General features: G+C 38.9%; 2 protein-coding genes across 2 annotated transcripts; both read left to right on the top strand.

Moving 5' to 3' along the window:
• The first annotated feature begins 6722 nt into the window (after nt 1–6722).
• Nucleotides 6723–11851, top strand: LOC136687456 (piggyBac transposable element-derived protein 4-like). The gene is made up of 3 exons (XM_066661872.1): nt 6723–7060; nt 9337–9405; nt 9481–11851. The coding sequence occupies exons 1-3, from the start codon at nt 6897–6899 to the stop codon at nt 11105–11107; spliced, it is 1860 nt and encodes a 619-aa protein (XP_066517969.1). The 5' UTR covers nt 6723–6896; the 3' UTR covers nt 11108–11851.
• A 2878-nt stretch (nt 11852–14729) lies between these two features.
• LOC136687457 (piggyBac transposable element-derived protein 4-like) lies at nt 14730–21203 on the top strand. Its single transcript, XM_066661873.1, has 3 exons — nt 14730–14916; nt 18197–18259; nt 18377–21203. The coding sequence occupies exons 1-3, from the start codon at nt 14756–14758 to the stop codon at nt 19920–19922; spliced, it is 1770 nt and encodes a 589-aa protein (XP_066517970.1). The 5' UTR covers nt 14730–14755; the 3' UTR covers nt 19923–21203.
• The last annotated feature ends 1956 nt before the right edge of the window (nt 21204–23159 follow it).

The raw sequence follows: 23159 nt of genomic DNA, 5'->3' as shown, positions 1-23159 counted from the left end.
TATAATCTCTGTATTAAAACTTCCACCAATAGCATGAGATAGCAGCAGCTACCCAAGCCTAAGGTCACTATTTCCAATGCAAATTGTCAGCTAGAGAGGTAAGGCTAAAGAAGGTACCCATCTTTGAGCTGTAGAGTAGTAGTTTTTTTTTTCAGGGATGGCACACATTTGGGATGTGTTGGATTTGTTTAAAATGAAAATGAATACTCCCAACATCCGTGTTTGATCTTGCTAATATTTATAGTGTCCGAAAGCAATTAAATCCTCACAGCAGTGTTTCAACATCAAGTATAAAAACTGTCTAGAATTGGCTGTCTCTTTGTCAGTGTAATTAAGCCCACAATACTCCCAGAAGGATCAAAGGATCAGTGAGGTCGGGTTTCCTATACACCCACCCATCCTTGCTCAATTTACATGCTCTTACATGTAGATCCACATCAGCTCAAAGGCTGTACCAAGCCCCAATGGCGCCGTTAGTGCACACAGCGTCACTAGTTACATGTGGACACTACACTTTGTAAATCCACATTTGTGGACCTGGTCTGTAAGGCTATATTTAAGTGGCATGCAGTAAGGCAACAAATAAATGTGAGCACCTAAAACACAATTTTGTAGCTCAAATAACATTCTGTATGTACAGCTCAGCGTCAACATGCCACCCCTCGTCTCATTAGTGTGTGCTTAGCACACGCTGAACAAACAGAAGATAACACTCAACAGAGAAGAATTTCCCCAGTACCAGCCATTAGGCTATTTATCTCGCAATATCCTAGCAACATGATTCTGTACAGTGACTCTCTGTGCTTCACAGAGCAGAGAGGGGAGTCAATCTTTAATGAACCTCAAACTCTAATCCTTTAGTGGGAAACAATAATTGCAGAGTGTTTCTCTGGACTGCTGTTTACGCTTTACACTTCAGTGGTGCCTGGCTGTATCATTAGAAAAACCTATATGTAATTATAGCTAAGTTAATAACATGGTGTCTTTTTGACTCGCTCGCAAACAGTAATAACTTGAATATTTTTACCATCAGTTACAAATATGGCAGCCACGTAAGACTGTAAAATTAAAGGTTTCAAACCACACCCCTGTCTACAAAACACCAATGGTAAAATTGCCCTATACAGAATGACGCCACAAACAACAATAATTGTGGGCCCTGAGCAACATTCTGCTTGGAAGCTGGTTGCTTATATTTCATAATAAATTTATACAAATATAACAAATGAATACAATTTCTAATATGTGGTATAATCTGCTCAGATTTTCAGACATGAATTGTTTAAGAATGTGCAGCCAAGTAGGTTGTCAGTGGAAGAATTAAACTGTAAACTGTTTCAGATTTTCAGATATATTATCCTCAAAATACAGGCCAATATGTAGATCCATCCAAAGGGCCATAACACATAGCAACAAATTATTATAGAAAGCAATAGTTGCTTACAAAATACTGTACAAAGATAATGTTATTTACTTCACATACTCACAAACACTACATAGTTAAAAGAAGTCCTCTTCAGTTGATGATCCAAACATATGTCATTGAAAGCACAAACCAATCTGATTAGCCTATAGATTTCGTAAAATAGATTATACTCAGAAATACAAATAGCTAACATAAGATTATAGGCTGTGATTAACCGTAAACCATTCCACTTTAACCAGCTGTATTCCAACATAATGACCACACTTACAGGGGTTAGACAATGAAACTGAAACACCTGTCATTTTAGTGTGGGAGGTTTCATGGCTAAATTGGACCAGCCTGGTGGCCAATCTTCATTAATTGCACATTGCACCAGTAAGAGCAGAGTGTGAAGGTTCAATTAGCAGAGGGTAAGAGCATAGTTTTGCTCAAAATATTGCAATGCACACAACATAATGGGTGACATACCAGAGTTCAAAAGAGGACAAATTGTTGGTGCACGACTTGCTGGTGCATCTGTGACCAAGACAGCAAGTCAGCAGTGTGGGAGATCACACACACCCTTCACACACACTCTTCAACCTACTGCCGTCTGGAAAAAGGTATCGAAGCATTCAAACCCTCACATCCAGACTCCGTAACAGCTTCTTCCCACATGCTATCAGATTCCTGAACACCTAGAGACTGAGACTGGACTGAAGAAGCGCACGCACACACACACACACACACACAACTTCACAAAACACTGGTTTGTTGGACTGAAAATGATATACTGAAAATGAGTGTACTGATTACACATATCCTGTTTACATCATGGTTACATCCAGTTATCGTTTACAGCACAAATACACTTTAAATTGCAGTCCCCCCCCCCAAGGTGCTACATTGTTTTATGTAGCACCTTGGTCCTGGAGGAACGCTATTTCGTTTCACTGTGTACTGTAAACACTGTATACTGCTGAACTGACAACAAACTTCTTGAACTTGATTCACTCTGCTGATGCACCCCTACACACCTTGGCACAGTTCCAATCTCTCCATTAAGTTTGCAGATATTGCAACTGTGTTGGGTCTTAACAGCAACAATGATGAAGCAAACTGGACTCTTGTTGTGGACTCTGTGGAGGAGCAGCACCAGGTTTCACATCTCAGAGGACCTGTCCTGAAGTGTCAACACAGAATCACTGGCCAGGGAGGCCCACCAACGCCTCTACTTCCTCCACAAGCTAAAAAGAGCTAGATCCCCAACCCCCATCATGTGCACCTCTACAGAGGTGCCATTGAGAGCATCCTGACCAGCTGTATCACTTTATGGTACGGCACCTGCACCGTGTCCTGCCGCAAGACACTTCAGCACATCCTGAGAACAGCTGAGAAGATCGTTTGCACCTCTTTCCACTCCCTCCATGACATACACAGCACCCGTCTCACTCAGAAAGCCCTCTGCATGGCAGGCAATCTTCTCACACATTACTCAGCTTCTTCAGCCTGCTGCCATCAGGGAGGACACTGTGGAGTCTCTGGGCTAGAACCACCAGACTGAGGGACAGCTCTGTCCACCAGGCTGTCAGGGTGCTCAACTTTCTGCCTGCTCTGTCCTCCCTCCCTCTTTGCCCCCTGCACACACACACTGTGGGTCCTGAATCAGTGCACAAACTCAGGATACTGACACCCCATTAAATACAGGACTTTGCCTTCTTAGGTGGACTATGACCTCATCCAAATATGCACTACTGTTTAAAATTGCACTAGCCATACTGACATTACTGTTAGGTGCCTATGTCACTTATGTTTTTATGTCAACATCAGGGATATATATATATATATATATATATATATATATATATATATATATATATATATAGTGTTTAGTGTCTATTTGTGCTTATTTAATGTTAAATGTTTATTGCTGCAACATAGGTCTAAGAGTTATGATATTTTAGTCCTGCATATTGTAGTTTTGACAATAAAGTAGACTTTGATTTTACATTTTTAAAATGTTTTCCTTTTTATTTTTTTAATTCTATAAGAAAATCATACATTTGGTGAAGTTGGGTTATTTGAACAGTCCTGTGCTTTGTATGGAGGGTTTTTTGTGACTATATTATATAATTAAAATGATAAAGAGATAATTAATAAGGATAATTAATTAATTACATTTGATTATTTAATTTCATTAAATAATTTACATTTGATATAAAAGCTTAAATAATTATGTGATTTATTCTTTCATTTTCAACAACGAAAATTATTTGTCTCCAAATTAAAGGTGTAATGTAACTTGGGTGCACCATGGTGAAATAGTTAAATTGAAAGTCATGAAAAATTGCCCACCTCTGTATGCCCTTTTCCAACAGAGAACCCCAAAATGACCCTGATCAATCATGCAATTCAAGGCCATGAACAAAATATTGCAGAAATAAAAACGAAGGAGAAAATCCAGCTTTCTGATGCCCCCTGTTGACTCAATAAATACAATGATCATGATGAAAAAAAGTTATTTTCATATCCCTGAGACAAATGTACAAATTAAATAGGTGCATATAAAAGTGACAAAATGAAAAAGAAGTGATAACATTTTGAGACTCACTTTATAACCCTGCCCCAGTTTAAACGCCACTGCTTTAGCATGTAATTCATAATTTCATGACAAGCCTGGTCTGTGTGTAACATCATATGATGTATTTTGACTGGAGTGCAATATAAATTTTAATTCAATCAATAGTGTACAAATATTCGTGGATTCATGCTGTGGCTATACATTTTATTTCTGTTAAAGGATGCTTCAATTAAAATGAACAGAAGACTAATTTAAATACTAACCACTAATAACTCACTACTGAAATGTCCTGCCTGACCACCATCCAGGAGAATATAAGTACTGTGTTGAAAATCTAGCTCAAAATAGACATTTTAGTTCAAAATATTTTGTACATCAAAAAGTTTACAATTATTCAGTTTTCTTTAAAATGTTCATCTTACAGTGAAATCTACATTCTCCTCTAACACACTTTTAAATTAAATCATTTGGGATTTGATATTTTTGTAATATTTAATACAAAATGTATTTTACTTATTACATTTGTCAGCACACATTATAATTTACACACATTTTTTTTTCATAAACATACCCATACAAACAGGTCAAATTTAATGTCAGCCTAAACACTTTGATTGGTTTCTCAAGAGAATAATGACCTCTTGAGTTTTGCAAGAGAACAATGACAGGAAGTGTCACTTATACAAGTGTTTAATCTCTCTCACCAGATGTTAGAAACAAACCTAGGTAAAATTTTTCGTAGAAGGGCATGCATACTAAAATAACATCTGTGAAAATAATTTACCTTGTATAGTAATAAAATTAACTTCAAAAAAATAAAATATTATAACCCTGGGACACTTCATCTGATTAAGTTAAACCAGTTAACTTGTGACTCTCAATGGCCTAGTTACATAGTTATGGTTATAGTTACAAAAAACCGGGGGCGGCATGACTCCGGTTTCCTCCCACGGTCCAAAAACACACGTTGGTAAGTGTGAATGTATGAGTGTGTATCGAAGGACTGGCGCCCCCTCAAGGGTGTGCTCCCGCCTTGCGCCCAGCCCAGTGATTCCGGTTAGGCTCGAGACCTATTGCAACACTGAACTGGGAAAGCGGTTACAGACAATTAATTAATTGATTAATTCATCCAAGTTAATGAATGAATACAAAACGAACAGCCCCAAACTTCGGTCAGGGAGGATCAGTTTCTGAACGACAACCACCAGTTACAGAATGAACTGGGAGGGGACCATCAAGAACCATCTCAAAGCATATTTACACAATAAAAGTCCTCCTTACAGGACACAAGACCGACTGTAGTAAAAGAGAACAATCTAACCTTTTTATATTTATTTTAAATTAATATTTGGTTATATACTAATACCTTTAAAGTCGTTTCTCAAATATATGAAACCAACATGGTACTACACATAAAGCTTGTCATGCAGACCTTTGTCCACAAGATCTAATGTGTCAGTTGTGTCACTCAAAAAAACAAACAAACAAAAACACATGATTTAGGGTTAGGTATAGGATTAGCGTTTGTAGCAGCATACAGGCATATGCTTTGCCTAATGGTTAGGTTTATGTCTAACAAGGTAAGGTCATCTCCACACTCTCAGAAGAAAGTTGTACTGTACAGGTACAGTATTGTCACTAAAGGTACAAACAGTGTAAATGTACATTTAATCGTACAAGAGTGGATTTAGAGTCCAATTTTATTACATAAATATACATTTCATTCTCTTCTCCAGAAGGAGAGGTAAATATTTGCAAACCTTGATTATATATTATTTAGCGTTAATATTATTTTGACGTATCTTAATTTTTGCTATAATGAATCCTGTTGAGAAATTGTCTTATTTTTTTGGCATACGTCCTTTATATTGGTAGGTCTTATATTATTTATTTATTTTTCCCATGACTCTAAGCCATTTTGAGATGTAATGTAATTATTTTAAGATACTATTTTGTGACATTTAAGGCGGAACTGAGGTGGAACTGACAACTAATGTGTTTTAGTGGGAGTTCAGTGAAAACGGGTGTAAAATGATAAGCCGTTTTTTAGGTTAAATGTTAGGAATAAGGGCTTACACAGGAATAATGTTAGGGTTAGTATGAAGATTAGGCTCAGTTGTATCCATCCATCCATTATCTGTAACCGCTTATCCAAGTTAGGATCGCGGTGGGTCCAGAGCCTACCTGGAATCATCGGGCGCAAGGCGGGAATACACCCTGGAGGGGACGCCAGTCCTTCACAGGGCAACACAGACACACACATTCACTCACGCCTACGGACACTTTCGAGTCGCCAATCCACCTGCAACGTGTGTTTTTGGACTGTGGGAGGAAACCGGAGCACCCGGAGGAACACACCAACTCCTCACAGACAGTCACCCGGAGCGGGAATCGAACCCACAAACCTCCAGGCCCCTGGAGCTGTATGACTGTATGGTGGAGCTGCGCCACCGTGCCGCCCCAGTTGTATCCAGCAGTATTTTTATCAACGTGATTCACTCGTCCATCGGAATCGGCTGAATCGAATGTTCGATTCGTGTAAACCGGTTCAGTACCGAATAGGACTTAGAGCGCATGCGCACGAAAGAAAGCCCGGGAGCCGCGGGTGCGTTTGTTGTGAAGTCAGCGTGCTTTTCAGCGCCGCAGATTCGCATTGTTAAGTAGATTCAAGTAGTTAAAAGGAGGTATTTATGCGTACTGCGTTTCAGATAGTGTCATAATCATAAACGTTTTTATTTGAGCTATTTTGAGGAAATAGCCGGGTTGTTTTTAAGTTATGCTGCTGAAATATTCATTCTGTAGAATCAGCTGAGTACTCAGATAAACAACGACTTTACAGAGAAGCACGCCTTCGAAAGAAAAGGGGGGTTTAATACGGTTAAGAAGCCAATATAAACTCAAAGTGTAGCTATGCCAATGCCTCGGAAAAGAAGGTGTACCACCCAGGATGTCGCCGAGGATGCGTTCGGTTCGGGAGATGAAGACCGGGGATCTGGGTTTGAAAGCGCTCTTTCAGACGCTGAAGAAATGTTTTCAAACGCAATGGACCCTGTGCTGGACGACCCCACACTGGCGTGAGTTATTCTGTTAAATGTTGAACATTGCCTCAAAGTAGTATTTAACATAAATGTATAGAATTAGACATTCAATAATTGCAGTGAAAATACAAATAGGCACTGAAAATGTATTACAAAATGAACATATAGATAATGTGGGCGGCACGGTGGCGCAGCTACACAGCTCCAGGGACCTGGAGGGTGTGGGTTCGAGTCCCGCTCCGGGTGACTGTGAGGGGTGTGGTGTGTTCTCCCAGTGTCAGTGTGGGTTTTCTCCGGGAACTCCGGTTTCCTTCCATGCTCAAAAAACACGGTAGGTGGATTGGAGACTCAAAAGTGTCCATTGCTGTGAGTGAATATGGGAGTGTGTTGTCCTGTGAAGGACTGGTGCCCCCTCCAAGCTGTGTTACTGCCTTGCTCCCTTTGATTCCGGGTAGGCTCCAGACCCACCACGACCCTGAACTGGATAAGTGTTACAGTCTATATAAGTGTTGTCTCTAGGGGCACAAAGCTCACAGCGCTTCCTTTTCTGCCCATGTCCTTCTTGGGGGAGAGCAGCCAGGGCAGGGGCTGGGGCTTGCACACTCCAAACCAGACTGGCAGAGGCTGGTGTGTGGGGAATGTGCTGGTGCCGTTGAATAAGAGGACTCGCCAAAGCTTTTCCCAGCTCTGCTAGGAACCTTTGAAACTCTTCCCCTGATTTCAGGTTGGGTCGATGGCTGTCCACACCACATATGCGTAGAAAGCACACACATCAAGGATGTTGTGGAACAGTGCCACAGGCCAGGTCTTCCACATCTGAGACATCCTCCTCTAGCTCTGGTTCAATTTCAGTGCCCTCTTCATCATGTCCAAAAACCTGGACCAGAACCTCTTCGACAGATAACCGCTTGGTCAGTCGCCTACTCAATGTGCTCAGAGTAAAAGGAATGCAAGGCGAACATCAAGCTATATATATGAAGTCTGAGTGAAGATGATACATTGATTCATCTGGAAGGTGTGGTTCACATGGGCGACAGGCAGAAAGGCATGGGAAAAAAATGTGTACCCGCAAAAGATATTGTTCAGTCCGAAATGTGGGTCAGTGAGTGAGTTGGGGTGGTGTGTATGGGGATGTTTTCTGTCTGATGGATGAATATAGCTTGGATACCCATTCATTTTCTATGGCGGTCACTTTTGACCGGGAACAAGGTTGATTAAGACACTCAAAATTTAATGAAAGAGGTGATCATTACTTTTATATGTTCAAGTGCATAGTGTGGAAGATATAAGTCCTTGAGACAATCAGATGTAAAACATAATATTTATGAGTGTTTTAAGTTGTAAATCGGTCAGAACACGACAGGAGGGTTAAGTTTGTATGTGTTCCACGGTGTTTGCGTAGTCATTATGTAGTATGATTTTGTAATATTAAGGATTGTGAGTTGTTGTACAGGGTGGGCCATTTATATGGATACACCTTAATAAAATGGGAATGGTTGGTGATATTAACTTCCTGTTTATGGCACATTAGTATATAGGAGGGGGGAAACTTTTCAAGAGTGAGTGTGTGAGTGAATGTGTGTGTGTCTGTGTTGCCCTGTGAAGGACTGGCGTCCCCTCCAGGGTGTATTCCCGCCTTGCGCCCGATGATTCCAGGTAGGCTCTGGACCCCCCGCGACCCTAAAATTGGATAAGCGGTTACAGATAATGGATGGATGGATGGAAACTTTTCAAGATGGATGGTGGCCATTTTGAAGTCGGCCATTTTGGATCCAACTTTTGTTTTTTTCAATGGGGTAGCATTGACAATCCAACACAATGGGCAGCACTTTGAACACATTTTATAAATGTTGAGAAACTTGTAAATAACTAATGAAAGAACAAAGTTACGTTAAAACCAAGCACACCATTGTTTTTCTTGTGATGTGTGACATGACCCTCTTCCCATTGAAAAAACAAAAGCTTGGATCCAAGATTGCAGACTTCAAAATGGCTGCCATGGTCACCACCCATCTTGAAAAGTTTCCCCCCTCCCATATACTAATGTACCACAAACAGGATGTATATATCACCAACCATTCCCATTTTATTAAGGTTTATACACATAAATGGTCCACACTGTATTATAAGATTATAAATTTTATTTTAATATTTTAAGTTAGAACAGAGTTGGAATAATCCAACTCACAATGAAAGAATTTACTGGAAACTGAGAGCCAAGCAAACTAAAACCAAACATAAAATGATAGCAAATCTGAAGTGGGTGTGGAGTAAATGCTATTTTTCTTTATAGTATTCTTCTGTTTACACAGGCAGGCTGAGGGGTCTGAGAGTCTAATAGCAAAAGAGTGTCCAGATGCGGTCAACAGTGAGTCCAATGAGTAAGTATATGACTTTCTGTTGACTTGTTAATATAGCTGCAAGAAAACTAATAGTTGCTATTAATACTTCATCAGGAAAAATAAATTCTTTGAAGAGTCAAAAAGTTGGAAGGATCTAGATGAGGAGGACAGTGACCTCTTCCACCATAAATTCCTTCCTGCCCGAAATCCAGGATCTCTGCTCAAGGATAGAAAATACAGTCCACTTGAACTTTTTCAGTTGTTTTTTTCCATGGAAACCATTGCAAGCCTGTGTAATAACACCAACAAAAATGCCAAGATAAAGAAAGAAAAAGGGAAGAAGTATAAATGGGAACCTGTGGAAACAGGAGAGTTCATGAAATTTTGTGGAATACTTGTGTACATGGGTATCATTCGTTGTCCTAGAATACAAGATTACTGGCGATCAGATAATGTGTGGCAAACTCCATTTGTTCGGAAAGTCATGGGCAGAGAAAGATTTCAGGCCATCAGCTGGAGCTTTCACATCAGCGACCCAGACACAGACAGTGAAAACAACACAAAGAAGGGAACAGAAGGCTATGACAAGTTGGCAAAAATCAGGCCACTGATGGAGAGCATAAAGCTGTCATGCAAAGCATTTTATCATCCTAGGAGACGCCTGTCAATTGATGAAAGAATGGTACCGACAATGGTCAAGAACGGGATGAAGATGTTCCTAAAGTTCCAGCCTAATAAGTGGGGTTACAAACTCTTTGTCCTGTGTGACTCAGAAACTGGGTATACATGTGATTTACAAGTCTACACCAGTAGTGACGTATACAGTACATCTAATGGATTAAGTTATGATTCTGTAATGTCTCTTGTGAATCCTAGCTTTCTTGGCACAGGTTATGTTTTATACTGTGACAGTTTCTTCACAAGTCCGGCTCTGTTCAGGGATCTATACGAGATGAAGATAGGAGCATGTGGCACAGTGCGAGAAAACAGATCAGGATTTCCTAGAACCCAGGAAAACGCTTTGACCAAAACATCGGAGCGGGGCAGTATGCGATGGATCCGACAGGGACCGCTTTTGTTTGTGAAGTGGCAGGATACACAAGTGGTGTCCATGTGCTCTACCATCCACAAAGCCTTTGCTGGGAATGTGATAACAAGAAGGCTGAGACAACCAGACGGAACCTGGAAACCCTGTGAAATTCCTCTGCCAGCACCAGTCAAATCTTTTAACAAGTATATGGGTGGAGTTGATTTGTCTGACCAGCGACTTCAGAGTTATACCAACTACAGAACAAATTACAAGTGGTACAAAACCTTCTTTTTTCATTTCCTGGACATGGCTGTAGCAAACACCTACCTGCTGTACAAAGAGCAATGTGAAACCAAATCATTAAAAACAATGACATACCTAGATTTCAAAAGGAGGCTCTGTGCTGAGCTATGTGATGTCAAAATGAAGATCCTTGTGCCTCCAGTTGTACCATTGGAACATGAAATTGAACGTCTCAAAGGGGGTCGGAGAGTGTGCAAACAGTGCAAGGTGGAAGGCAGGAGGAGTGACACTTCATGGCAGTGTGGACGCTGTGAAGTTCCACTGTGTGGATCAGCAGCAAGGAACTGTTTCCGGAACTGGCACCTGCCTGATCATTTAAAAAAGAAAGTAGATCCTCCATGTCGACCTCAACGTTTCATTTCACATTTACGTTCAAAGTGCAGTGAAGTCACTGTAACTATTGACTAAGATTTTAGGGTAATTTTTTTCCCTTGATACTGATAGAGAGTACGGGATACATACATTCCCTGCATTCGTAAAGCAGACATATATGCAGTGTACATAATGGCAACAGGAAAAATGCAGCAGAAGTGATTATTGATTCAGTGAGAATTTTGATATTCTCTTTGGGTTTTTTTATTTTTTTTTGGGGGGGGGGAACTTAAAATGGTCATGCCATGTTTAGCTTTAGCTAAATGTAAGCTTGAAATTTAAAAACAAGCAAACACAAACAAACAACTGATTTCTTCAGTTTTTAGTACATCACGAAGACCGTTGTGTGTAAAATACTGAACACTGTTTTGTTACTTAAATGTTTTACTGCTTCAGTTTTTTTCAGATGATAGAGCTTGAGCCATTCAAATATGAGTTTAATATAATTTTTCTTTTATTATATTATTATTTTATTTTTATTAAACTGGTGCCTTACCTGATTTGTCTCCAGGTGTCTAACAAATCGAAAATATTTGTCCTTTCACGCATGTAGTGAACAGGAGATTTTCTTTTCCAGATAGGTTCTCAGAGCTGGAAACATTCCATAGGTTTTAAGAAGGCAAAGTGCGAATGTAATTATTGCTGGGCAATATGACAATTAATTAAACAATTTACCTTGATCACAAGTCGAGAAATTATTGGGTTTCTATTTTTTTTTTTTTTTTTTTTGCACTCATAATTCGCTGTCAATACTTGTACTGTAAATATGTTCAAATTAAAGCTGGGATATTGTTTCTTAAGCTGCTGGTTGCTTGACTTTTTTAAACTATACACTGGTCATATTTGGAAAAATGGTTGTGCTTCAAGTGTTGAAACAGACTGGTGTATTAACTTTGGTTGCTGTATTTTTGTCAGAGTTGTGTACATTTGATTTCTTTATTCAGTGCCATCTTCACTAAAGTTAAAACATAACACAGAATTGTTCTTTGGTATCAGTTGCCAGTGGTGGGGGGTACAAAATTAACAAAGAACATGAACTGAATTTTAAAAGAATGTTATATAATCCGTGTAGGTGAGATTGTCTATTAGAATTTCTGAATGTCAATTTTGATTAATTGCTCGAACCTAATATGTTTTTTCCATAAATATCTTTTAAATAGGAAAGTATTTTAAGAATGCAGAACTCGACAGATGCCCGTGTGTGAAGTTAAAATAATTCAGACATTTCTCAACAGTGCTAGCAAGTCAATTTGACTAAAGACCCCTCCAATGAAAATCAAGTTATATATTTATTTATTTATTTATTTATTTATTTTTTAAAAACTTGTTAACATGTCTGTGAGTTTTAACATCAGAAGGCATATAGTGAAAAACAAATTATTGTTAAAGGTTTTATTTATTTATTTTCCCTTTTAAGTGAAATGCAATGTTGATTAACAAAACGTGTTCTTAAGCATTTAATGGTTTGAGGAGTACTTTAGGAACGGTTATAGGGTTGTAGCAGAAGCAGCTTTCTTAGGCCATATTTAAATATGTATTTTTGAAGTTGAAATGTTCTGAAGTTTTAGTGCTTGGGAACTAGGAGGGGAGTCCCTGCGTGAACCCATGTCAAATGTTTAGAGCTATTACATTTACATTTATGCATTTGGCAGACGCTTTCATCCAACGCGACTTACAAAAAAGTATCTAACATTCAAACTACAGCACAAATTATACAGACTACCTTACATTGAGTGCAATATGCCAGGAAGTAATAAGTGCATTAAAGAAAGTCTCGGAAGAGTTGGATTTTCAAGGATTTCTTGAATGTGGAGAGGGCTTCTGTTGTTCTGATGGTGCTTGGAAGCTCATTCCACCAGCGTGGTACCAGAGATGAGAATAGCCTCGACTGACCTGTACGGGGGGGTTGGCCGTGTTAGTTGGCGCTCCTTTGAGGAACGGAGAGGGCGGGCGCTAACATATGGTTTTAAGAGTCTATAGAGGTAGATGAGAGCAGAGCCAGTGAGTACTCTGAAGGCCATCATTAGTGATTTAAATTTGATGCGAGCAGCTAAGGGTAGCCAATGCAGCTCAACTAATAGGGGTGTGACATGTGCTCTTTTAGGCTGGTTGAAAACCATGTGTGCTGCTGCATTCTGGATGAACCTCCAGTTATTCATTAAGTCAAAACCAACAGACTGTTGGGTTTGAGAATATCAACTGTCAAGGATTCTAACTAATCTGCAAACCTTTAGGGCTCATTACTAAGTTTTAGCTTCACAAATGTTATAATGGCTCCTCATTACTGGGCAGCAAATCATTAACTACATCTATCTACACGTATGATCTCAAGCTACTATAAAAGTCTATGCATTTGCAAATAAAAATATTGACATTCTTGACCATTGTTGCATTATAAAGTGGAGGAATATGAAATGCTATGTCATATATCAATGGCAGATATGATTAAAAAAACAAATCTACAGCTGCTTATATAAATATAAACTGAATGCTCAAATAAACCTGTCATTGGATAATGCCTAGTGATTAAAAACCTGTTGCCAGCTCAAGCATGTTAAAGAAACACTAGGTAACACTTGGTGTATTTTTGCCCATCGGTCCCACTAAAATTGCACAGTGCAATTCATTTTTACAGCACTGTTCTGAAAGTAAGGGGTTGGGATTGGCTTCCTACCCTTCTCCTAAAATGACAGATTCTGCCGTGCTGAGTCTGGAGTAGCAACAACAGGGAGACTATTCTTCAGGTTAGTGAAGCTTCAAAATTATTTTGAAACATATTTTAAGGTTAATGTAAATTAACAGATAAAGAGCTTAGCATCTCAATTTTTAAGCCTTTTAATCTAATATAAAAAGGACAACTGTAAATATATTAATGCACAAATACATAAATTATGAATTAATAAATGTCAAAAAAGATATAATTAAGAAAATTATTTATCTCTACATTCTCATAAATCAATACTTTTCAGGGCTATATTCCTATTTTTATTTCATTTGTTTTCCCTACATTTATTTTGCTATTTCTATGATGCAGCTTTTCTACATTTCCAAATTTTGATTTATATTTTTCTATATTTCTACATTCAATTATTTCTGTAATTCCACGTTCCAATATTGCTTTTCTAAATTACTTCCTTTAGAAAAGACCATAAAATTGCAGAAAAGCAATAGAGCTCTGGTCTCTGATTCGCTGAATCCAGATGACCACGCCCACTGCACTTCAGCTGATGGGAGCCACATATCCCATCAGTTTCAGCGGACCTTTCTGTTTAAAAAAGTATTTTAACCAGACACATGGGTTGGTCGTCAGGACGTGGGACAAGAGAAAATAGCTAGTCTGAGGAACATCCTGGCACAACAATATTATGTTAATTTAAACATTGGAAATCATTTTAATAAATGTATTTTCACATTGTAAAAGCTACCTATTAGTTATATTAACAAAAGTTATATTATTATTATTATTTGAAACAGGTGGGGCGAGAAGTGTCCTCTGTTAAAACACCCGCATGATATTTACTTAGTGCTCTTTGTCAAAACGAGAAAGCCTGATCGATTGAGTCGGATCTTTGAGCCGGTTCGACCGAAATGAAAATATAGAATCGAACACCTTGGCTCTGCAGGAGGCTTCAGGAGACCACAGAGACACAGACTTGCTTATTTTACTTGGATACTACTTTAGTCATGGCCACGCCAAAGAAAAGAAAATCTAGAGTCGATGAGCTTGAGGATGAATTTGACTGCAGTGATGAAGACTCGGGATCTGGGTTTGAAAGTGGTCTTTCAGACGAAGAAGATATGTTTATCAACGGAATGGACCCCGTTCTGGACGACCCCAGAATGGCGTGAGTTATTTAATTATTCCCTTTGTGTGTTTGAATAATTAAAATACCCCAATATCAAAGACTTATAGATTTATATAGTGGCTGCACATATCTATTAAGAAAACAGGCTTCTGTGTACACCTTGAATTACACGGATGACCAGCCAGTAAATGGCATGTTATTCTATACTCGCCACACACACCATGTCTTTCACCAGTGGTTGTGAATTATATGGACGTGTATTTGGAGCAAAACAGTGCGCACATGTGGCAGTGGATGTTGTTGTAGTCACACACGTGTATCAATTCATTTTTAGCCCCAAAACTGCTTTAGGAATTATAAACGTTTAGATTATTTTTATTTATCTATCCCTTTATTATTATTTATTTGTATTTATTTAAGGGCACGGTGGTGCAGCAGGTAGTGTCGCAGTCACACAGCTCTAGGGACCTGGAGGTTGTGGGTTCGATTCCTGCTCCGAGTGACTGTCTGTGAGGAGTTGGTGTGTTCTCCCCGTGTCCGCGTGGGTTTCTTCCGGGTGCTCCGGTTTACTCCCAAAAACACACGTTGGTCGGTAGATTGGCGACTCAAAAGTGTCCGCAGGGGTGTGTGTGTTGCCCTCCAGGGTGTATTCCCGCCTTGCGCCCAATGATTCCAGGTAGGCTCTGGACTCACTGCGACCCTGGACTGGATAAGAATTTACAGATTATGAATGTATTTATTTACTTATTTTGTTATATCTGCGGCTGGGAATATGCTACACATTCACACACTCATCAAAATATATGGAGCCATGGACATATATGCACATTGGTAAATCAATAATGAATTAGTGCTATAGAATTTATACACCTTTTTAATCACATATTATTAATATTTTTCTTGGATAATGGTCTTGCACAAGTCAATAACTACATTTGCTCAAATCTGCAGCTGAGAATCTCAAATGCTGTTTTCGGTTTTTTTTTTCCCTCTCCCATTGTTTGCATGCTCTCAATTTTGCCCCAAGTGCATATCTCTGCAGGCCGGAGGCCCGCAAGTGGGCGGAAACCAGCAAGTGGGAGGGGCGTACGCAGCAAGTGGGTAGAAATCAGCAAGAGGGGGATCTAGATGTTTTGTGGGAAGGCGAATGTAGGAAATGCAGCCTTTGTGTTTTGAAAAAAGGGCATAGTTTATCTCCAACAGAACTAGGTACCCTATACTAGTTGTGGTTTCACGTTTCAGTGAAAACGAAATACACAGCACTCCTGATATTTTAATGATATATTTTTGGTAATCTGATTATGGGGTGAACTGCAAACTTATGAAATCCATTAGGTTTCTCATATCTACAATCATTATTTAAATTTGATTACAGAATTATAGGACTGTATTATTTGTTTTGTACTCAGCACAGTATTGGATTATAATCAGTTTAAATGTGCAAACCCTTAAGTAACACTTATGGCCCTTATTTATTTTATTCAAATAAATATTTAAAGCAGCTCCTTTCCATTAATGGACATGGGAGAAATGGTGCTAATAATTTGCAAATAATCAGTCATAGTGGGTGTATATAACAATAGAGTCAGTGCATGTAGCTACAAGTTAGGTGAACTTAATAAGATGGAAATTCACTGTAATGTAGTTATGGTTTAATGAATTCCAAGATAGTGGTGCAACCTTTCAGGAAATTTGGCTCAACTTAAAACTAAGAATATAAACAGACATTCAGAGAAGTTCACTGTACTTCATTTAGTTCCTTTGCATGGTTTTAAATGATTCTTTATAGAAGTATGTCCTTGTTGTAGAGCATTATGTTTTACTCTTTGTGTTCAGATGATCACATATGCTTTGAACAGGTAGAATAGGATCGGATTTGGATAACACTGGCTTAGACTGTCAGAAAGCCTCCCTTTATTATTACCTGGATTGTGCATGTGAATTTGTAGAAGGACTATCATTCATTCATTCATTGTCTGAAACTGCTTTTCTAATTCAACTCCTCACAGACCGTCACATGGAGTGTGGCTCAAACCCACAACCTGGAGCTGTGTGACTGAAACACTACCTGCTGCGCCACCGTGCCTCCCGAAGGGCTATCAATTTATTTTAATATAGTTAATTTATTCAGTTTAATTTATTTCAGAAATACATCATATGTACAAATATTTGAGGACAAATTTGTATTGAATATATTCTACATTAAGTTGCAACCGTTACTAACACAGATGTGCACACACTGCCTCTCTAATCCCTGTAGAGAAATCCTGACAATTGAACTGGATTCTTTGGAGTAGAGAAACATTAACCTAATGCCAGGCGAGGAATATATAGCACCCCAGCACTGAGCTGTGCTGATGAACCCATATTTACTGTCATGTCTCTTGTTAGGAAGTGAGTAGTAGCCTATATGTAAGCAAACATTATCATTCTCAGCACATGTGGTCTAAGTTAAATGGTTATTCTTTTTATTTATTGCAAAAAGCAATTGCAAAGCAGGACATCACAGTTAACCAGACAGCCTAGGTTTCTAAGTATCAAACTATACACACTGTCTGAACTGTGGTGTACAAGGTGCCCTGCAGTCTACTATCTGTGCCTTAAGAATTGAGGTGAGGGGCCCTACAGTCCAGTTTACATGCCTTAAAAATTCTGGGGTGAGGGGCATGGCGTAACCACAAATATCACATTGACCCTGAGACCCTGCTCATCAACACAAGCTTTTAGAAACAGCTCCATATCAGCCCTGTTTTTAAAAACAAATAAAAAAGGTTCTTTAGCTTCTGGGTCGTCTCCAGAGCGTTTACGACAGCTACATATCTCGAAGCCAGCGACGTGCTTGAGTCGTGCTTAAAATGTTCTTCCGTGCCCACTTGGAGCTGTACGGCCTACTTGGAGCTGTACCACCCACTTGGAGCTGCCTCCGGCCTGCAGAGATACCCTTCTCCATTTTGCATGAAATATCTCAGTCATTGTGGTGTAAAACAGATTTGTGGATCTCTAGTGCTAGGAATGGGTACTGTTCTGAAATCAGAGAACCCCTCTCCCCTTCTGACTAATCAGAATGGCATGTTTATAAGTTTGCAACTCCTAAAATGATTTTTTCTGTGACTGCAACTTTTACAGCTACTTATTTCACTCAGGTGCTCATTTGTTTTGCTCAGAATAATATCTCCATATAATTAAATTAGATTAAATCAAGATTAGCTTTAATTTGAAAGAGTTGATATGTGATATATGATTTAAATGATCAAGATCTTTAAACAGGGTTTTGTGTATGTACGATAGGTCTATGTCATCCATTTTTCTGTTTAAACAGGAAGCCTGAAGAAACTCCTTTTGCACCATTGTCTCCAGCATCACCTGAATCAGTGACTGATGAGTAAGTGTAACTTACCAACTTCCTAGAAAAGCACAGAATTAAAGTTTATCAAACAAACACCATAAATAATGTACAGTTGTTTCTATTATAATTCTAATTTGATTGTCTTTTCATCAGTGGACATCTATCACCACAAGAGTCAGAGAGGTGGAAGAATGCAGATGAGGAGGATAATGAGAATTTTTGCTTTAAATTCATCCCTGCCCGAGTTCCAGGATCAATTCTTACAAGTAGTAAAGACTATAGTCCACTTGAACTTTTTCAGTTGTTTTTTTCCATGGATGTCATTCTCAGCCTGTGTAGAAACACCAACAAGAATGCAAGGATGAAGAAAGACAAGGGGAAAAGGTTTAAATGGGAACCTGTCAACATCAGAGAGTTCATGAAATATTGTGGGATTCTTGTGTACATGGGTGTCATTCGTTGTCCTAGAATACAAGATTACTGGCGAGCAGATAGTGTGTGGCAAACTCCATTTGTTCGGAGAGTCATGGGCAGAGATAGGTTTCAGGCCATCAGCTGGAGCTTTCACATCAGCGACCCAGACACAGACAGTGAGAACTACAAAAAGAAGGGAACAGAAGGCTATGACAAGTTGGCAAAAATCAGGCCACTGATGGAGAGCATAAAGATTTCATGCAAATCATTTTATCATCCTAGGAGATACCTGTCAGTTGATGAAAGAATGGTGCCCACCAAAGCAAAGAATGGTTTAAAGGTCTACCTAAAGTCTAAGCCTCATAAGTGGGGTTACAAACTTTTTGTCCTGTGTGACTCAACAAATGGGTATACATGTGATTTTTCAGTCTTCACTGGTAAAGACCCATGCACAAATTCCCATGGTCTAAGTTACAACTCTGTAATGTCTCTTGTGAATCCTAGCTTTCTTGGCACAGGTTATGTTTTATACTGTGACAGATTCTTCACAAGTCCGGCTCTGTTCAGGGATCTATATGAGATGAAGATAGGAGCATGTGGCACAGTGCGAGAAAACAGATCAGGATTTCCTAGAACCCAGGAAAACGCTTTGATCAAAACATCGGAGCGTGGCAGTTTGCGATGGATCCGACAGGGACCGCTTTTGTTTGTGAAGTGGCAGGATACACAAGTGGTGTCCATGTGCTCTACTGTCCACAAAGCTTTTGCAGGGAATGTGATAACAAGAAGGCTGAGACAACCAGACGGAACCTGGAAACCCTGTGAAATTCCTCTGCCAATACCAGTCCAATCTTATAACAAGTATATGGGTGGAGTTGATTTGTCAGACCAGCGACTTCAGAATTATACCACTCGCAGAAAGACTTACAGGTGGTATAAAACCTTCTTTTTTCATTTCCTGGACATGGCTGTGTTCAATGCCTACCTGCTGTACAAAGAGCAATGTGAAGCCAAATCACAAAAGCCTTTGTCCCACCTTAATTTCAGAAGGAAGCTGTGTGAGGAGCTTTGTCACCCTAAAGGGCAGGTTGAAGTGTGTCCAGCTGTCCCAGTGGACCACAAACTTGAACGCCTCCAAGGAAGTCGGAGAGTGTGCAAACAGTGCAAGGTGGAAGGCAGGAGGAGTGACACTTCGTGGCAGTGTGTAAGATGTGATGTGCCACTGTGTGCATCAGCTGTAAAAAACTGCTTCCACAACTGGCACAGAAAATTAATAAATGAATAAAAAAGCAGACACAAGAGAAGTGGATACAAGCAGGATACAAAATTATTTTAAAATTGCTTCCTGGTTTGCAGCATGGATGCTCTGAAATTTGGCCACAAAAATGGTGCGTTCAGTTTTTGACTCAAAGTCTAAAAAACACGCATTATTCATTTGTTCATTCATTCACCTTCTATGACAGCTTCCTCGTGATAAGTGTTAGAATGTATCTCAAGCCTCCCATGAATGATTATGTGCAAGGCAGAACTCACACTGGCTGGGGCATAAGCCATCACGGACACTCACATGTCCACATTTTTAGATAATTTACAGCCAAACCAGCTTGTGTTTTTGGATTGTCTGAGGAAACCGTGGCCCCCGGAGGCAACCCAAAAAGACACAGACGAAACACACCAAATTCACAAATAATGAGGATCAAAACAAGGACATCAAGATCCTGGAATTGTGTGGCATCCACATTAGCTCTTTCACCACTGTGCCACCAAATTGCAAAACGTATTATTCATTCATTCATTTCCTGTAACCATTTGAGGAGATTCCAGAGATTACACAGAATAAATGGGTGCAAGGCAGGAACACACCACGGAGAGGTTGCCTGGCCATCGCGGGAAACTGCACCTTCACTCAGTCTCACACACTTACAGCCAATCAAACCAGCACCGTGTATTTTTGGACTGTGGGAGGAAACACAGACAAAACTCCTGACAGACTATGATCGTTGATTTTTATACTCCAGTATTAGAGAAATCACAGCTAATTTACAAATAGAGCTGGGTATTATAACTAGTTAGCGTAGTTTAGATGCATGGACCTGAATATTATTACTACTTCTCTGAGTATTTGTAGATGATTATACCTTAGCTGCAGATATTTCTTTAGCTAGTTTCTTTCTAGTTGTTTGCTAGTACTTTACTTCTACTTTAGCCTTTAGTGAAGTAACATTTATCTTGTAGCAAGAATGTCTCGGGAGAAATTTGAGAAAAACTGAGCTAACGAGGAGACGTAAAAAAGTTAGCCCTTAGAGGACCATTAATGTGTAATAACAAGATAAGGAACCTGCTAGGTGTGGATTGAGTGTTTAAAGGCTGTACTTCAACAGTAAAATAAACACACACATGGCGACTACAGCTTGCAGTATGACATTTTTTCCAGCAGGGGACGTGTTTATGTTTTTCATTGTCTTTCTCTGGGGAAAAAAAAGGATACCGAGTTAGGGGTGGGTTTTAAAATGGTCCCACCCTTGTCGGTGGAAGATTTTGCCATAATCCAGTAGCGTAAATTTAACACGTTTTAGAAGTTTCTGATACTCGTTACAAGAACACACATATGACACGGTGGGAGTAGTGACAGACTGATGAATGTGCTGTACCTGTGAGATTAAAGATATTTTCCATGTTCTTCATGTTCTTACTCTTATTTAAAAAATAGATGACTATTGTTACAGTTACAGGGAAAGGAGTATAGACTAGGAAAGTAAAAACAGGCTTAACACAACAACATCAGTTGAAAATTAAAAAAAAAAAAGGATATTTAAGATAAGTATTATATTAATTATTTTAAATAAAGTACAGAATATTCACATTAAATATAGAACTCTTTTTGGAAAATATTTTTTAAAATGTCATGATTAAATAATTATAAGTAATAATTATTATTCACGATTAAACCCTGAAGTACTTTGTATTCATTCTTCATTAGAATTGATTTTCCTGTCACATCAACAAAACTACATTCATTCATTCATTTTTTCAGGCAGGAACACACCCTGCAAGGGGCACCAGTCCTTCACTGGGCGACACACACTCGCCACATTTTCTGAGTCGCCAATCCTCCTACCAACTTGTGTTTTTTGGACTGTGGAAGGTGACCGGAGCACACCCATGTGGACACGAGGAGAACACACCAAATTCCTCACAGTGCAGAATTTAATTACAAAGTACATGTGCACACACAAATACACTTTGTTGGGATATTTCACAAAGCAGGATTTCTTAGTTTAAGCTGACCTTCAGTTCCTCTCATTAAAAAGGAAAATTACCTGCAATGTGAGATGGACACTTTGGGACAAATTCTATCTTTATTTATTAGAAGGTTTAAATATATTACTGAATGCTTCCATTTATTTTCTTTGCGATTGTCATCAAAGTTGCAAAGTTAAAGATATATCCCTTTAAAAAATGTCCCATACCCAGTAAACCGGATTGCTGTAGGACACTGCAGTTGTATAAACGCAGTTCCAGCGGTGACCGCCAGACGGCGCCAAATCACTAATTAAAATAAACCATTTACTATTTTTTTTTTTAAAAAACGAGTCATGTTCAGTGTTGCGGTGGGTCAGGATTATACACTAGAGAGCTACATAACTTACAACAGTGTTTGAAATGTTATTCTACACAATTCTGTTAAATGTAATGAATTAAATTACACACAATTCAGAATTAAATATCTATGTCTGTTATTTAGCTCCATTTCTACCCGGAAGCTTTGGCCAAAAGTTTGTTTGTTTATTATTTGTATATTGTATATTTGTATATTATTGTTAGATCTTTAAAAATTATTGTAGGAGGAAATGTGAAGACCCGGCTGAAACACAAACCATTTATATCTGTATGTGTATGGTAATGTGTTGTCTTGGAAACCGATCATTTGTAGCTGAGGATTTTGGGAGTTGTAGTGTTCAGAGAGGAAAAATAAAATTTGTAAGTCAGAGACTCTCTCAGATCATTTACAAAGGTTGACCAGTGTCTACCAAGTCATTTTAACTTATCATATTTGTCACTATTCAAAAAATAAATGTAGTGTCATGTCCACAGTTCTATTATAGTTTTCTGCACGTCATTATTCCAACTGATATCCTGTGTTCTGTGTGTAGCTTTCATGGAGTATTTACCAACAGAAATACTAAGCATAGTTCAAAATAGATTTTTCTTACATTTAAAAAATGTATTTAATGCCTTCTTCTGTTAAACTGATATTTTGAATACGTAATGTTATGCAGCAAAATGCCTGAAGGTTAATTTATCAGTCCTTTATAGGAACAAAGGTAAGATTTAGGGGGTTTTTGCTCACAGGGCTCGCCCCTAGTGTAATTCATTTTTACAGCACTGTATTAAAATCTGTAGTGAAGGCGCTACCCTCCTCCCAAATTTACATAATGCAGTTTCTGCAGTAACAAACTCAAATCTCCCTATTACATGTCAATAGTAGCATCACAATGATTTTAAGTTGACTATTAAGGTT

The sequence above is a fragment of the Hoplias malabaricus genome, chromosome 2, assembly GCF_029633855.1.
Source record: "Hoplias malabaricus isolate fHopMal1 chromosome 2, fHopMal1.hap1, whole genome shotgun sequence".
NCBI lineage: Eukaryota > Metazoa > Chordata > Actinopteri > Characiformes > Erythrinidae > Hoplias > Hoplias malabaricus.
The sequence above is the reverse complement of the archived record's forward strand: the minus strand, read 5'-3'. Positions and strand labels throughout refer to the sequence as shown.

Excerpts from the sequence above, each read along its gene's own strand:
- LOC136687456 (XM_066661872.1), top strand. The coding sequence starts at position 6,897 with ATGCCAATGCCTCGGAAAAGAAGGTGTACCACCCAGGATGTCGCCGAG. Across the intron at positions 7,061-9,336 it reads CTGGACGACCCCACACTGGC|GCAGGCTGAGGGGTCTGAGA; the intron begins GTGAGTTATTCT and ends CTGTTTACACAG. Across the intron at positions 9,406-9,480 it reads GTCAACAGTGAGTCCAATGA|GAAAAATAAATTCTTTGAAG; the intron begins GTAAGTATATGA and ends ATACTTCATCAG.
- LOC136687457 (XM_066661873.1), top strand. The coding sequence starts at position 14,756 with ATGGCCACGCCAAAGAAAAGAAAATCTAGAGTCGATGAGCTTGAGGAT. Across the intron at positions 14,917-18,196 it reads CTGGACGACCCCAGAATGGC|GAAGCCTGAAGAAACTCCTT; the intron begins GTGAGTTATTTA and ends CTGTTTAAACAG. Across the intron at positions 18,260-18,376 it reads CCTGAATCAGTGACTGATGA|TGGACATCTATCACCACAAG; the intron begins GTAAGTGTAACT and ends TCTTTTCATCAG.